The sequence below is a fragment of the Microtus oregoni genome, unplaced genomic scaffold, assembly GCF_018167655.1.
Source record: "Microtus oregoni isolate MIOR12 unplaced genomic scaffold, Mior012 000019F_ref0000042, whole genome shotgun sequence".
NCBI classification, from domain to species: Eukaryota; Metazoa; Chordata; class Mammalia; order Rodentia; family Cricetidae; genus Microtus; species Microtus oregoni.
In genome coordinates, this window is record NW_024543078.1 from 32,332,827 (window position 1) to 32,349,318 (window position 16,492).

Consider the following 16,492-nt stretch of genomic DNA (forward strand, 5'->3'; position numbering starts at 1 on the left):
CACCTGCACATTTTCTTGCTGGGGTGATGGGTGTTGACGATTTATGCCAACTTTCCATTTAGCTTTGTGAAGTGTGGTGTTCTCCAGCAATCCTTCCCCACAAAGAGTCTCTGAGAGAAAGTAGCTACACCGCGTAGGCAGGCCCGCCTACCACATTCTCCCTTGGCGTGGTGTGTCACCCTGGGCACTGTGGTCTTAGAGCTGAGAGCAGCTCAGTCGGCCTGGGACCCATGGAGACCCTGGCAAGGCACTGCTGGCTTGCGGCTCTTCCTTTGCCACCTGCGTGAGGTTCTTTTCATATCATACCTCTTCCTCATTATGGCCCGATGCTGGGAGGCCTTTGGTAGCAAGATGGGACGGGGCACAGCAGGCACACACTCCTGCCACAGTCTGTCTCTCGTGTCTGAGCCCTGCTTGTCAACATAGTTATCCAGGGTGGCTTGAGCTGCACCTGAGGTGGAGAAGCTTCAGCCTTTGTTCGAATCACAGATGTCATTCTAGCGCTCCCTTTAAAACGCCACCTCCAAGACCCCTGGACACCTGGCAGAGAAAACAACACCAGTGCTTGTCTGTCTGTCTGGGTCTCTGTCTGTGACCCCCCTGCCCCCACCTCACCCCCATGTTCTTGCTATACTCAACAAACAAGACTGCAGTGCTAATCACTGTTTCCATGGCATGAGAACCAAGAGGCATTTTAGATGAAAGGGAAGTGTCCACGCCGTCAGCTGTTGAAATCGAGACTAAAGACCACAGATGTCTTCTAGCACAGCTCCCTGTCTGAAGGGTGTGGCCCATGGCAGGACAAAGGACTGTGGTCTTTTGGGATTTTCCTTCTGTTGAAATAACATGGAGGGCGTAGGGGGACAGTGATGTGCTGATAACTGTCTGCCCCCCATGGCATCTTAAGATGTAACTTTCCAGTGGAAACTCCTATCCTGGGGCCACACCATCCAAGGTCCTGTGCTAAGCAGTGAGTGCTGCCCCTCAATCATGCCTTGTTTTCTCGTCCTCTCTTTGACCAGGTGAAGTGCTATCATAAGAAGTTCCGCTCGGCCACCCGCGATGTCATTTTCCGCCTGCAGTTTCACACTGGAGCTGTGCAGGGCTATGGACTGCTCTTTGGGAAGGAGGAGCTGGACAGTGCCTGTAAAGGTGTGTGGATGAAGCCCTGGGGGGTGTCAGAAGCGGTGTCCTTCCCTGTCTTCTTTCCCACTTGCTGGCAGAGAGACTGCCAGCGTAAGAGAAACAGAGTTGATCTGTGGGCAAACAACTCAGAGAAACCAGGCAGAGGTTTACACTCTGTGTGTGCGGCCCTGGCTGGGCTGGCTGGAAGACTCGGGTGTCTACAGTGTGATGTGTTCATTTTTCAGATGACCGCTTTCCTGACTACGGCAAGATTGAATTGGTCTTTTCAGCCACACCTGAGAAGATTCAAGGTAGGTTGCTGACAGGACATAGCCAGACTCTAACTCAGGCTGGAGACAGTTCTGAGCACCCTGAGCTTCTAGTAACACCTCCCATCTTGGCACATACTTGGGAATTTTTATTATACATGGTGGTGTTGCTTAGAGCCTTATGTAGTCTAGGCACGTGCCCGACTGCTAAGCTTGGTCTTAAATGATTTTCTTAAAATAACATAATGGATAATAAGCGGGAGGCGACTCTGAGACATTAGCTCTCATTTGGAAAAGACCGAAAGGAAGTTTGCTTTTCCCGTGGTGACTTTATTAGTGAACCCTTGCAGGCGAGGGTACTTGCTGGTGTCCCTGACAGTTTACCGCTACCTGTGAAGTTGTACCAAATGATTGCTTCTCCCCTCGGAAGAGGTGTTTGAAAAAAGGATTGCCAGTACAGTACAGTACACTGAATGTCTGTGTTTCAGAAAATACATTTAATAAGAGAGAATTATCCTGACTACTGTAGTGAAATGTTCCTGTCTGTCACCAAGCCTCCCGCCTATGTCCATTTCAATTATAACTTTTTTTCCTTCTTATTATTTTGGAACACAAATCACTTTTCAGTCTAGGTCAACGACCTCATCATCTGACCTCAGCCTCCCCAACGCTGAGATTGATTATCAGATGTTACCACGCCTCGCTACATGATAGCTTTTAACTCCATTTTTTAAAAAGATTTATTTATTTATTATGTATAGTGTTTTGTATGTCTGTACGCTTGCTGGCCAGAAGAGGGCACCAGATCTTATTACAGATGGTTGTGAGCCACCACATGGTTGCTGGGAATTGAACTCCGGACCTCTGGAAGAGCAGTCAGTGCTTTTAACCTCTGAGCCATCTCTGCAGCCCCAACTCCATTTTTAATTGCTTAGGACGTTATTACTCTTTTACCAGGCTCATTGTTACGGATTTAGGTAGGAAAGAACCATTAAAGCGAAGACTCACGTGTTATAATTTCCCATGACGTTTTGAAGCCCTGGGCTCTGCTAAGGCTAACACACCTGTTGTGCCCCCACAGGATCCGAGCATCTCTACAGTGACCAGGGGGTGATTGTGGACTACAACACAGCAGACCCTCTGATTCGGTGGGACTCCTATGAGAACATGAGTGCCGATGGCGAAGGTGAGCGCGGCCAGGGTGGAGAGAGCATGTTCACGGCTACCTCTGCAAAGCCCTGCTGCTGTTGCTTACAGTGTGACCATCACCCTGCACCCCACAGTCCAGAAGCTATACGTGTCTGACACTGTGGGATTTGAAGGCACTCACAAGGGTCAGACTGGTGAATTTAGATCAGGGCCTTTATGAAGCTGTAGCATGTTGAGGCTTGGTTGGAAGCTGGGAATGTGTAACGCTGGGGCCTGGTGCCTTCTATCCGTTTTTCCCATGTGTGCTGGGGAATGCCACGTTGCAGTCCGGGGTGACTTCTGCTTGCTGTATAGCCCCAGACTCAAATATTCTGGCACTGTTCAGGTTTGCTTGTTATTCAGGCTGTAGGTGGACGCCCAACTACTCAGCACAGTCTCCTGCCCACCCACAGAATGTACACTGTGACTCCCCGTGACCCCTAAAGCAGATAAAGAATAAAGGGACAGTCATCTCCTGGGGTTACTAAGAGAAGCCACTGGGGTTGATTGCTGAGAAGTGGGCATCCAAGTTTCTTTCTTTGTTCATGTTTTGCTGTTAACTTTAAAAACAGTGCGTTTTATTTGTTTATTGTGTATTGCAGGGAGGTCATGAGCATGCCACATTGTGTGTGTGTGTGTGTGTGTGTGTGTGTGTGTGTGTTTACGCCCTTGCATGCCATGTGTGGGGGAAGCTTGCAGGATTTGTTTTTTCTTTCTGTCACATGCATTCTGGGGCTCAAACTCTGGTTGTCTGTCTTGGTTTCACTAATCAAAGCCCTAGTCCTGGGCCTGGGAGGGCACAGGAGATGTTGACCAGGGAAACCATTGGTTAGATTAGAACCAGAGAGCCGTGTATTGTAGTAGCCAGTAAGTGGCTATGTGGAGGGGCCACCAACGACCAACTGGGACATCTCTCTGACTTAGTCTTTTATATGTTTAAACTACTTGACTGAGAAGTAGTCTTTCTCCTGCTGGGAGAAAGAAAATTGAAGTAATTTTTGTCAAGTTAGGTACATCCTGATGTCAGGGACCAAATACCAGTGTCTGGAATGACCCACACCAGCATCACAGCCTTGTCGGTCACTGGGCTTCCAGACCTGGGCAGATGGCCAGTGCTAGAGACACCAATTCTGTGTCCCCCTGCTTGTGCTGGGGAACTCACATGGCTTTCTGTGCAGCAGAGGGTGAAATTTCATCAGAAGGAATTGCTGGGGTGTCAAAGCCATCTGGACTAAAAGTTGTGCCCGAGGTAAAGGGTGGGTGCTCTGGGCATCAAAACAGGTGAAATCTGGATGTGAGCAGGCAGGTGTGGACACGGTGAACCTTTCTTTACGTGTCCTCACAGCGTGAATCATCCAGAAGCCTAATCCTTCAGGTGCCGGCACAGAAAGCAATTACAGCTGAGCACATTCAGAAAACTTTGCACTGTGTCTTAAAGACCCGTGCTGTACATAGGAATTGTTGAAAGTTCCCTGTTAAGTGTATTCGTACACGATTGTCAGCCCGTTGATGTCTGATAGTGTGCGGCACAGCTTTTCCCCATCAGCCACGCTTCTGCTGCCTTCCACTGGAGAAGAGTGATGGGGTAGCCCCTGCAGTAAGAGTAAGGGACGCTTTGGAGAACGGAATGGAATACCATCAGTACTGGGAGGGAGTGGGGATGGTGGCCAGGCAAACCACTGGCTAGATTAGACCAGGGAGCCAAGCAGTGATGTAGGTTGCTATACATACCGGCCACCAAAGACCAGGGGGATGTGGTCAAGAAGTCTTTCTGGAGTCATGGAAATGTCGTTCTTTATATGATGGAAGTCAAGTTACGTACATGTAGATGGAGGACTTTGACGGTCAGAGTGCCCCGAGAGTCTGTGTCCAAAGGCTCAGTTTAAAGGATGAAGGGCTTGTGATATCAGAGATTTCAGTCCAAGATCACCTTGTCTGCATCACTTTTGGCTGTGACAAATGCATCATTAGAAGAAGGGTGTGGCAGAGATCCTGACCTGGCATCGGGGAGGTAGAGGTAGAAAAAGAGGAAAAAGCGGGGGAGAGGATACAGCCTTTAAAGACAGACAGAGACTGCTTCCTCTACCAGACCCCTTTTTCTTGGCTGGTAGAGCCAGAGGCAACAGTCAGAGACCCACAGAAAGCTGTTAGGTGGCTGCTGGGAGCATCTTGCTACTGTTTCAGTCTGTCAGATGTAGTAACAGAATATCAGAGCATTGTGTCATACACAGCCCTGGGGGCTGGAAATGGGGATCAGTGTGCCTACAAGGTGGTATTTTGCTTAGGTCTGGTTGTATAGCACTGCTCTCTTGCTGTGTCTTCATGGCAGGAAGATGGTAAGAGAGCTGCCTGTAGTCTCTTTGATAAGGGCGCTAGTCCCATCACAAGGGTCCCTTCGAGGCTTAATCACCTGCTAATGCCATTCTCTGGATGATGGGATTCAACATACGGGATTTTGGAGGACCACAGGCATTCAAACTATCATAGATATTTGATGTGTTTGTTCAATGAATTATCGGAGAAACGATTTAATCTTTACTTGTCTATTCTGACAGCTCCCCTTGGGGTAATCTTTCTCTCAGTGTCTCCCAAGTAAGGCAGCATGATTAGGGGAAATGCTTGTAGTGTAGGATGTGTGGTTAGAAGTTCTGGGGCTTCACAGGTGGATAGTCTGCCTGGAAGGACATGATTGAAGTCCTCTGAGTTGGTTGGTTCTGGGTTTGAGTAGGCAAGGAGCTGGACTAAATATACACATACAGTTGTTGTGTATAAGTAAGCGTGCACACACAATTGTATATATATAAGTAAGCATGCACACACAGTTGTTGTGTATAAGTAAGCATACACACACAGTAGTTGTATATAAGTAAGTATACACACACAGTTGTTGTGTATAAGTAAGCATGCACACACAGTAGTTGTATATAAGTAAGTATGCACACACAGTAGTTGCATATAAGTAAGCGTGCACACACAATTGTATATAAGTAAGTATGCACACACAGTAGTTGCATATAAGTAAGTGCACACACAGTAGTTGCATATAAGTAAGTGTGCACACACAATTGTATATATATAAGTAAGCATGCACACACAGTTGTTGTGTATAAGTAAGCATACACACACAGTAGTTGTATATAAGTAAGTATACACACACAGTTGTTGTGTATAAGTAAGCATGCACACACAGTAGTTGTATATAAGTAAGTATGCACACACAGTAGTTGCATATAAGTAAGCGTGCACACACAATTGTATATAAGTAAGTATGCACACACAGTAGTTGCATATAAGTAAGTGCACACACAGTAGTTGCATATAAGTAAGTGTGCACACACAATTGTATATAAATAAGTATGCACACACAGTAGTTGCATATAAGTAAGTGTGCACACACAGTAGTTGCATATAAGTAAGTGTGCACACACAGTAGTTGCATATAAGTAAGTGTGCACACACAGTAGTTGCATATAAGTAAGTGTGCACACACAATTGTATATAAATAAGTATGCACACACAGTAGTTGCATATAAGTAAGTATGCACACACAGTAGTTGTATGTAAGTAAGTATGCACACAGTTAGTAGTTGACCACATTGTTTTTGAGTAGCACCAGGCCCTTGAAGAATGGCACATGCTCTAATGAAAATTATCCTGCCTCACATATCATAGATTTTCTTGGTCTGGGGTCCACTGGAAGCAATGCTTTAAGGTCGTGGACCTCTGTTATCGGTGGTAAATGCTAATATACCAATGCTAAAGTTAAGTTTAAGAAATTGAGTTAGGGGACAGGAACAGGAGAAAGGGTCAAAAGGGGTTGCATTTTTCTCGTGGAATCAATTTGTATTTATACATTTGTACTTTTTCAAAAATGCTGATAATCATTGAAGAAAATATTACTAGTGTTACCGCCTGTAAATAAAGCTCTTGACATTGCTATGCTTTAGGCTTCATTTTAAAATAGCACGTAAGAGGTTCATACTGGGCACTATCCCCTGCACTTTCATAGCCTTGGCTTTCTGCTTAACTCACCTGCCCGAGCATGCATCTATGAGCAGTTTCTCTCCTTGCTTTCCCATGTTCAGTTGCATTAGACAGGTCACCATAGTGCAAATAATTCTATCACTGTCACCCAGTGTGTCCTCTGTGTCTCCATTGTTGTACTCAAGACCAAGGTCAGCACATAATAGAAAGATCCATTCCTGTAGCTGGAAAGAGAGTCCTCTCCCTCAGTGCTCCAGTCCTCCTCAGCACCCCTCAGGCAGTGAGGCTGGTCTCTGTCTAACTCCAGGCAGTGCCTGGCTCCTGTCAGGGGTCTGCAATCCCTGGCTTGGGTTCCTGGACAAAGCCACCACCTTGGCGGGCAGAAAGCGAAATCTCAGTTGCTCTTGCCAGGGACCAAGCCTCAAGCGGCATTAGTCCTGACAGCTGTTGGAGCTTTGAGGAGCAAAGGGAAACTTGGCAGCCTTTGAAACATTTTCTTTTAGCTGAAAAATGGGGTATTACAATGCTCCCTTTTACCCTTACCCCTGCCTCTAGTTTCTACTGGTCCTAAAAAAAAAAAAAAAAAAGAGCTGAAATACTGGCTTAAGCTGCATTTATCTCTAGAAGCTCCCGCTGCCCTGAAATGAGCCCTCTACAGCTGCCTTCGTCAGGGCTCGTGTTAGGAAAGCTCCTTCTTTTATGTCTGAGCCTGATGCCCCACTTTCTATACTAAGAAAAGAGCCAGACCCTGAATCTGTTCCAGGGTACCCCATCTCTGGTATAGTGTTGTTAGTTATTTCTGTCCTCATGTGTGGACAGTGGTCTGCTATGCTAGTGAGCTGTAGGGCCATTGGCCTCTCAAGGGTCCTCACTATCACCTAGGACAGGGAAAAATGTTCCGGTGTGGCATGGTGCCAAGAAACTCTTGGTATGGGTATGGAAGGCTTTAGTAAGCCTGACTGTGTTATTCCATCTTCATAAGAAGCTGCGAGCCCCTCTCAGAGATAAAGGAAGGGAACAATGGTTCCCAGCAAAAGTGAGACGATAGGAGCTTCAAGGGCCCTGGGAACCTCCTTGATTTTATTGCTGGCGAAGATTGGTACCCTAAGTGAGTTGTGTTTTGTTCAAGGTTATGTGGGACCGAGCACTGTCTGCCTTTCTGTGTGTCACTTGTGTGGCGTTGGACATCACTGGATGGATTGTATTCTCATCATCCAGAAGCAAATGGGGATTTCTTACCTGGCTGGGAGAGGCAAAATCAGCTTGGTTGTGATGGGCTAAGAAAAGGTCTCCGAGCAGCTCATGACCTCTGCACTTGTATGTACCCAGCTTGCAGACAGTAGACAGGCTGGATCATGTGCCACACACACACACAAATCTTTCTCCATTGATGGCCTCATATAGGAAGGTTTACAGTCCCACCTTGTCCCAGCATGGGTGGTGTACTGTGGGGGCCACTGTTCCTAGAGTTCTGTCTCTTGCTCTTCTCATCCACTCTTTTCTTACGTGAGTAGTCTGACTTGCGTTTCCTCTTCCATCGTTGGACTTCAAACCCTCCATCGCTGTGCCTGTGGCTTTCAGTAAAGCCATTGCACCTCCCACTTAAGTTCCCACAGGGTCAGCACCACTGACCACAGTCCCTTCTGGGGGATGTGTGTTTGCCCAGATGAGTTGTGATTGTGTTCTAGCCCCACATCTGTGAAATACATAGGTGATCCTAAACACAGCCTCCCCTAGCTCCGTGAGGAACTAGTATGGTCTGTACCTTCACATCGGCCTACATCATATGGACAATCCTCCTTCAGTGTTGGCAGGAAGTGACTCCAGGGCTATCTGAGATGTTTAAATACATGGATTCGCAAGTCCCCTTCTTTGAAGTGAAATAATATTTGCATGTAATCTACACAATCCTTCCATATGTATAACCATACCAGGCTTTCTTACAGTGCCTACCATAATATGAACCCTGTGTGACCCATTGTAATCCCGCATTCTTTGGAGCAAGGGACACACAAAAAAAAATCTTTATGTTCAAAGCAGATGCAGTTTTTAAAAGTATTTTTTTTTTGATCTCTGATTTGTGGAGTCCCTGGTTTCAGAACCTGCAGACACGATGGGCTGATTGAATATCATATTCATCAGTAGTCCTGGAGGGTGTGCCGTGGGTTGGATTTTGGAGTGCCAAAGATTAGTAAAAAACAAAGAGAGTGGTTACTCCATCAGGTGGGGACAGGGTGTGAAGTCCCGCCAGTAGGTGCTGGTGGCAACTTTAGGACAAGGCGTGGGCCTGATCTTGAAGTGTCACAACACTGTGGCATGTCTCCCTTTTACTTGGCAGTGAGACTGGAAGAACCCCAGGGCTTGGAAACGTAGGGGGACCCAGAGGATGCCCCACAGGCATTACAGTCCAGAGGGCAGGACAGGTAGAGGAGGGACTTATAAAACTCCCTAGTCAAGAACAGAGAGAGCCAGGCCTGGATTGGTGCAGCTCTCGGCCTGGAGCATGGGGGCTTCAGGCCCTCAGAAGTGCATGGATAAGGTCACCACAGGTCAAACAAGGATGAGGGAAAAGGAAAACTCAGAAGTGGCTGAGTTGCACTTAAGAATTGCCGGGACACTTCCAAGCCCTTGGTTCCCTACACGGACCTAGCTTTCTGATCACACCACTTACCAGCCTAGGGGTGAGAAGTGTGAGGACATATCCAGGTCTGGACTCTGCCACTTTAAGCGGGTACCTTCTGTTCTGGGTGTTCAGACTTGGCTCCCCAAACAACTATTGTGTGAGAACTCCCTCTGCGGCTGTGGAGCAGACAGGCCAAAGGGGATTCAGATTCTCCGCTCTCATCACAGTAACCTTCAGTCCTAAAATGGCCATATCCAAGTCTCAGAATATTTCATCAGTCTCCTAATATGGGCCAGTGATCAGAACAAGTTGGGTCAAGAAGCGCTGGCCATGCCGTACGCAGGGCCGTGAACATGCTATGTCAAGTTGCAGCCATTTGGATGGGGGATTTAGGGTATTAAGATTGGGAAAAGCAAAGCAAGTTTGGACAGCTGCTGGAAGGAGGGACCCACTGGAGCTTGCCTGTCTGCCACACCGTTTCTATGCTTCTGTTAACTCCTTGGAGTTATGGGGTCCCTCCTGGGCAGTTCCTAATTTTAGTAGAATGGGATGCTCTTGGCTAGCATCTCTAAACACGTTTTTTTTTTCTCCTGGTGTTGGCTACGGCTGCTACTCCGTGAATGGTTGGCTGGTAGGAGACTTTCTCTTGATCTTCTTTCTGTTGCATAGATTTGCCATCCATGGCGAGATTTGCCAGGTCATAACACCTGCTGGAAATATCACTGTGATGGGGTGTGTGCTCTAGCTAACAATAGCTAATGTAACTCTACAAAGAGGTTGAGGCACGCAGAGGTGTTGAGAAGCAAATGAGGACTACGTGTGCATTATGGGGCAGCCATCTTCTGCCGCGATGGTTCGTAACAAGGATGGCGCCTGCCTGAAGTGGAATAGGGCCGATGACCCCGCAGAAGAACTTTCCTGTCAGGCTAATGGTCTGTTAACTTTTCTTATCCTTGTGATAAAATACCTAGCAGAGGCAGCTTAAAGCCCTTGAGGCTTACTTTATCTCACACTTGCAGAGAGATTTCATTTCAGCCCCTCATGGCAGGAAGATTGGTGATCGCGGTTTGCATGAGGCAGTTCCATGGCATCCGACAAGAAGCAAAAATTACAGATGGGAACCAGGGCAGGTAGAGCCTTCAAAGACTTGCCTCTGGTGAGCTACTCCTGTCCATCTAGTCTCACTACCCATAGGCTCCCGAGCCTTCAAGACAGGAAGATTAATGTGAATTGTGTCAAAGGTAAGCCAGTGGGCACAGTTCACATCCTAGCCCAGACCATGGCAGAAACCTCATGCCTATCAGTGCTTCTCACTTTTCTGGGTTTGAATCAGAATCATGTGTGAAAAGTCTGCCTTCAAAATATTCTCTTTCTGTTTATGCTTAACACAAGTGACTCTTTTTTATGTTGACAGCTTTCTTAATATAAACTCCGCCCTTTCTGAGTCTTGCCTACTGACAAGCACCTCATGGTAACCTTATACGCTCTTAAGGGATAACGGCCCATATGGATGAAGAGCTTCTCTTTCTCCTCTTGTCTGTGAATCAAGACTCCACACCTCTGTCCCCCAAGCCCGCGAGGCCTCCTTTCATTGACCCTGTGGTCTAACACCTGAGTGGGATTTTTAGACATACAGTACAGTGTGACAGGTCAGAGGGCAGTGGCTCTCAACTGCTCTCGGAGCCCTGAGAAGCGTCTGCTCTGTGTTCAGAGCCACAATCCAGTCATGGACTATTGACTTTTGAAAATGGATGTGACCTGTTGGAAGGAAGTGTGCTGTTGAGACTGCCAAAGGACAAGGGCCAGGCCATTGCCTGCCATATTATTATCATTATATTATACAATATATATAATATATTATCATTATATTATATAATATATTATCATTATATTATATAATATATAATATATACAATAATATATTATGTTGCTATATAAAATATACATAATATATTCCTGAGTGGTACTAGAGAAACTGTCTCAAAATGTATGTCATCCTGTAGTGTTGTATGAACCGACCTTGTGAGTGTTCCAGTGACAGCCCCAGGAGCTATGTGTCACCCCGGGGTTGTGAATGGTGGCACTGAGATTTGAGTGGACTTGACCTTTGTCCTCAGTTCTCAGTCTCCAGCCTGCGAGTCTCCCTCCCAGGAGGACATAGACATAGGTGCCGTGTGTGTTTGGCAAGTGATGAGGCTGGCTGGTTTGTCTGTGCCAGTGCAGTCACTGTCTTTGTGGAGTCCAGCAGCCACGTGCAGCCAGCCCCTCCCATGCCACTTTCCTGTCCTCATCACATTGATGCTCAGGGCCTCCGACTTTCCCCTGTGACCTCACCCTCTTAGCGCACACCCAGTTATCGGCCTTCGCCCTGTATTCCATGCCCTGGGCTGGGGAACTTTGCACTCCAATCTCACCCGCGGCCTCTGAGCTTAGTTCTTGCTCTGTTGCTGTTTTTGCTGAGATGTGAGCTTGGGCGTGGCTCCCTTCTCACAGCTCCTCTCTCACCCCAGGATCCTTGCAGCTTCACATTCTGTGTGAAGTGTGTGCAGGAAACCCTGGTGCTGTAAACGGTTCTCCCACTGTTTCCTGCCAGGAGCTACAGATGGCTTCACAGGGATGTTCCAGTCACACCTGCCTGGCTCTCTGCTGTGGCCTCCCTGGGAACACCCTACCTCTCAATGCCAGGAAGAGGTGGGATTTAAACTTTATTTCTACAAAGTCTGAGGTTGCGTTTCTCATTTCTGCCAAGTCTAGGAAAGAATCCGACTATAATACTAGCTTACTGGGATGTAAAACAGGAGAGAGAGCAAACTGTGTCCAGTGCTCCTTCCTCTTGTGTATCCTCTCGCTGGGCTCTCCCTCCCGCGCACAGGCTCCTCTCCTCTCTCACGTTTGACTGAAAAACGAAGGAAGACTCGCACAGCCCTCTCTTCTCTTGGAGGCTTACAAAATACCAAGACAGGCCTGCAGTCAAACCCATGGCGCTGTGTCCTGCGCTCTCTCTTTCAGAAATGCTACAAATTGAGGAGCAATCGGGAGGGAAAGTTCGTGTGGGGGTGCATTTTAAGGGAAGGAAGGGCTTGTAAAAGGAGAAAAACAGAGTTCAGCTGGAGCAGTCTTCATTAGGTCCTCTGTGTAGTGACGCACCCCTCACCTGGTCCATCCCCCTGTGTCCTGCAGCTCTCGACTGGGTGAGTCTGCCTACATGTGTGTTCACTTTCTAAGCATGTCACCTCATGATTGTGGCGGAGCGCTCTTGTGGAACAGTGACATTTACAGGGTCAGAACCTTCTGACTTTATGCAGCTTCAGGACTCAGTATTGGTACTTTTGGGTCCTCTCTTCATTTCCCTTCCCACCCTAGTCCTCCCCAGTAGCTAGCGCTCCTACCTTTATTTCCTTATAGTCTTGATATTAGGTTTTTGTGGAGCATTTTATTTGAAGTTCTATTTCTAGCTCTGCCTTCAGCAGTTGGAAACTACCATCCAGAGTGCCTTTTTCTGATCGCTGTAAGCGGAGACTGTTTGCTCGTTCCTGACTGCCCAGATCCAAATAATCTCACAGAAAGTATATTAATCACCACACTGTTTGGTCGATGTCTCAGGTGTATATCTAGCCAGCTCTTACATCTTAAATTAAGCCATTTCTATTATTTATATTTTACCGTGAGGCTCGTGGTTTATTACCTCTTACTTCTTGGGCAGCTAGGCGGCTTCGGCCTCCTTCGGCAGCCACATGGCATCTCTGACTCTACCTGTTCTCGCTCTGTGTTCTGGTCAGATTTCCAGCCTGACTTTACTCTGCTCAGCCAATGGCCAAAACAGCTTTATTCATTAACCAATCAAAGCAATACATACACAGAAGGACCTCCCACATCAGATCTCTCCTAGTTGAAACTGTTTTTAAGTTTTCATATACAAGACCTTTGAAATCAGATACACACGGCAACATGTAAACAGTCTTGCCTTTCCCTGTAGGTCCCAGGACAGAATAAAAGTAATTTCATTCTTGTGGATCCTGTGAAGGGTGGGGCATGAGAACAGAAGGAGAGGTCAAGGCAGGGAATGTGTTCTGCACTTGAACTAGGTTATGTTTTGTTTTTTTTTCTTTTTATATAGCAGAAAGCTACTTGGAGAATCAGGGTATCAGCTGGTATAATGACAGCATGTGGTGTGATGTAAAAGGAGTGGGCATCCAGGAACCCTCAGACCTCCTTGGTTTACACTGTGACTAGGATGAGCTTTGGCTACTTTTGTAGATGAAAGGTCTATTTCTACATATAGTTTTCCTCTCTCCTTTGGGGGCTGCACTATGTGGAGAGTGCTCCTTAGATAAAGCAGGGTTCTGAGACCCCCTGGGATATGGCTTCTGTACACTAATGTCCTGGTAGAATCTCCTGCACCTCTAAGAAGAGCTAGCATGGAGGCCTTAATCAGGGCAGGAGACAGGTGGGGGTCCCTTTGCTGTGTGAACCAAGGATGAGCGGAACAAGTTAGAAAGATCTGACTGATATCTAAGTCCGAAGAGAGTGAGTGGTGATAAAGCCAGGCAGGTACTGAGGCTGAGATTAGAAGCTAGGGCTTCAGTGATTAAGGCCCCTGAGGGGTAAACCAAAAGCCAGAGGAAGTTGCAGGCCCCAGGAGCGGAAAGCAGATCGTTTAGACATGGGAGGAAGCCCTGGAAATTCTCTTTTACTTGTCTCTCCCATCGTTTGGCATGTCCCAGATGGGCTAGACACTGATCTACAAGAAATGAATTCCATAAGAGTGAAAATGAGCCTGGGTTTTCTTTACACACAGTAAGGTGTTGCTAGCAAGGACAGGTGACGTTATGTTCTTTGAAACTTCGTTATGGAAAACTGAAAAAATGAGGAATTGATGGTGGTAACATTCTTAGAAAAAAACCAGAGGATGAAAACTTGGTAATGTTCACTTTTGCCACTGAGCTGATGTTTCCTGGAACCTGCTACTCTCTGTGACATTAGGCCCAGTGGCTAAACTTTTAGTCGCTGTTGGTGGTGTCATACCCACACTGCCTGTGAAGTAGGAGAAGTTCCCACCACTTTTATGATACCGCTGGGCTCTTATGTGGGGTAGGAGAATGAGAAAGGAAGAGGGGCCACCCAGCGATGGCTGCTTTGAGTGAGAGGAGGGGCCGCGAGGAAACCATCCTCTCAGCACTGGTTTCATTTGCTGTTGTACATAAAAGCTTCTGTCACTCTGCCTACACATCCCAGGACCAGGTCATCTGCAGAGCAAAGGCTGAGCAGTCAGTGTCTGGGGAGCTGATAAAGGAAAGCCCACAAGTCTATGTGCTCATGAGGCAGGTTTGTCTGGGCTTTGGCCACAGTGTGTCTCTCTCCCTTTTAGTATTTCAGTGCTAGGTGTTAAAGACAAAGCTGGAGCAGATACTCATGGCCCACGCAGAAGGCTACTGTAATGGCTACTGAATGTTGTTCTCAGAACTCACTGTTTGGAGTGAGTAGCACATTTCATTCTGACCACACCCCAAAGGGTCAGATAGCCCATTGGTGCATCCTAGAGCAGGCCTAGTCAGATGGCTGTGTGATGCTCCAGCCTTTGATGTGCACTGGACAGACAGCACATGGGTACAGGTGGGAAATAGAAGAGACTCTGTGTGTGTGTGTGTGTGTGTGTGTGGTGTACGTGCACTCGAGCATGCACACGTATGTTCAGGACAGGGGACTTGAGGTCTGGTAGTTGGCATGGAATAGAGCACTGGGAATGAGCGCCTACACTGTAGCCTTTCTTGACCCACGGAGGAAGGAAATGTTTTCTGTTGGAAGTGGCTGACAAGTGGGTGGGAGCCTCGGAGCCAGGAAGGCTTAGAGGCATTGCCAGTGACAGTGAGGGTGTGGAGAGTCAGCATCGTGTGCCAGTGCTATAAACCCTCAAGGTAGGACCACCTGTGACCTTAGGGGTGTATACACCAGTGTGTATACCATTGAAACAGCAGTGCCCCCGGTTCTGAATGAGCGAGGGAAAGAAGTCCCAGGGGTTCATGCTACCCTTGGTCTGAATGTGGGGCTGGAATTAAATCTGCATTGGCTCTGTCTCCACCGTCCTGAGGGAACAACCTGATGTACATGAAACCGTACATGGTGGTGTACATAGAGAAGAGGAGGAGCCATCTGGACCCTCCCAGGCGTGTGTACATAGAGAAGAGGAGGAGCTATCTGGACCCTCCCAGGCGTGTGTACATAGAGAAGAGGAGGAGCCATCTGGACCCTCCCAGGCGTGTGTACATAGAGAAGAGGAGGAGCCATCTGGACCCTCCCAGGCGTGTGTACATAGAGAAGAGGAGGAGCTATCTGGACCCTCCCAGGCGTGTGTACATAGAGAAGAGGAGGAGCTATCTGGACCCTCCCAGGCGTGTGTACATAGAGAAGAGGAGGAGCTATCTGGACCCTCCCAGATGTGTGTACATAGAGAAGAGGAGGAGCTATCTGGACCCTCCCAGGCGTGTGTACATAGAGAAGAGGAGGAGCTATCTGGACCCTCCCAGGCGTGTGTACATAGAGAAGAGGAGGAGCCATCTGGACCCTCCCAGGCATGTGTACATAGAGAAGAGGAGGAGCCATCTGGACCCTCCCAGGCGTGTGTACATAGAGAAGAGGAGGAGCCATCTGGACCCTCCCAGGCATGTGTACATAGAGAAGAGGAGGAGCTATCTGGACCCTCCCAGGCGTGTGTACATAGAGAAGAGGAGGAGCCATCTGGACCCTCCCAGGCGTGTGTACATAGAGAAGAGGAGGAGCCATATCTGGACCCTCCCAGGCGTGTGGGAAGGACACGTTGGCCGCCATGTTGGAGGAACTTCACTTTGGTAATAAGTCAAGATTATGTCATCAGTAACATTATGATCAAGCTGAAGTCTAGAGAGTCCAAGCCAGGGACCCAATCAAATGAACACCCCAGGAGGAGAAGCCATGACTTTATCACAGTTACCTGTGATAGGTGAGCTTAGGCCAAAGCTGATCATGGATATGGGCATAGGACTGATCAGGACCAGGAAAGACCAGGTGACCTTGGCTGGAGAGCAGGGCACCCTGAAGTTGGATGGATGAGTCCTGATTTGGGGCAGTTGTGGAGAGGCACGGACTTGGGTGTAGAGCTGCCTAGGAGAACTCCAGGGAGACTTGGGTTTGACCAGGGAGTGGAAGGGCATTGCAGTGGGATCTTGGGGCTCAGGGATGTGGGATGTAGGGAGGCTAACTCAGGAGAGACAATCTTGAGAAGACCAGTTGGAGAGGGCAGCAGAAGAATAAGGGGCCAAAGGATCAA

General features: G+C 47.8%; 1 protein-coding gene across 7 annotated transcripts in view; it reads left to right on the forward strand.

The window, feature by feature from the left end:
• Tns3 (tensin 3) overlaps window positions 1–16,492 on the forward strand; it is a 232,873-nt gene that overhangs the window by 137,911 nt on the left and 78,470 nt on the right. For all 7 annotated transcript variants that reach the window (XM_041668817.1, XM_041668815.1, XM_041668810.1 and 4 more), the window contains 3 exons: window positions 1,023–1,152; window positions 1,371–1,436; window positions 2,476–2,580. In XM_041668817.1, the coding sequence (XP_041524751.1) occupies window positions 1,023–1,152; window positions 1,371–1,436; window positions 2,476–2,580 (301 nt within the window). The remainder of the gene's footprint in view (window positions 1–1,022; window positions 1,153–1,370; window positions 1,437–2,475; window positions 2,581–16,492) is intronic.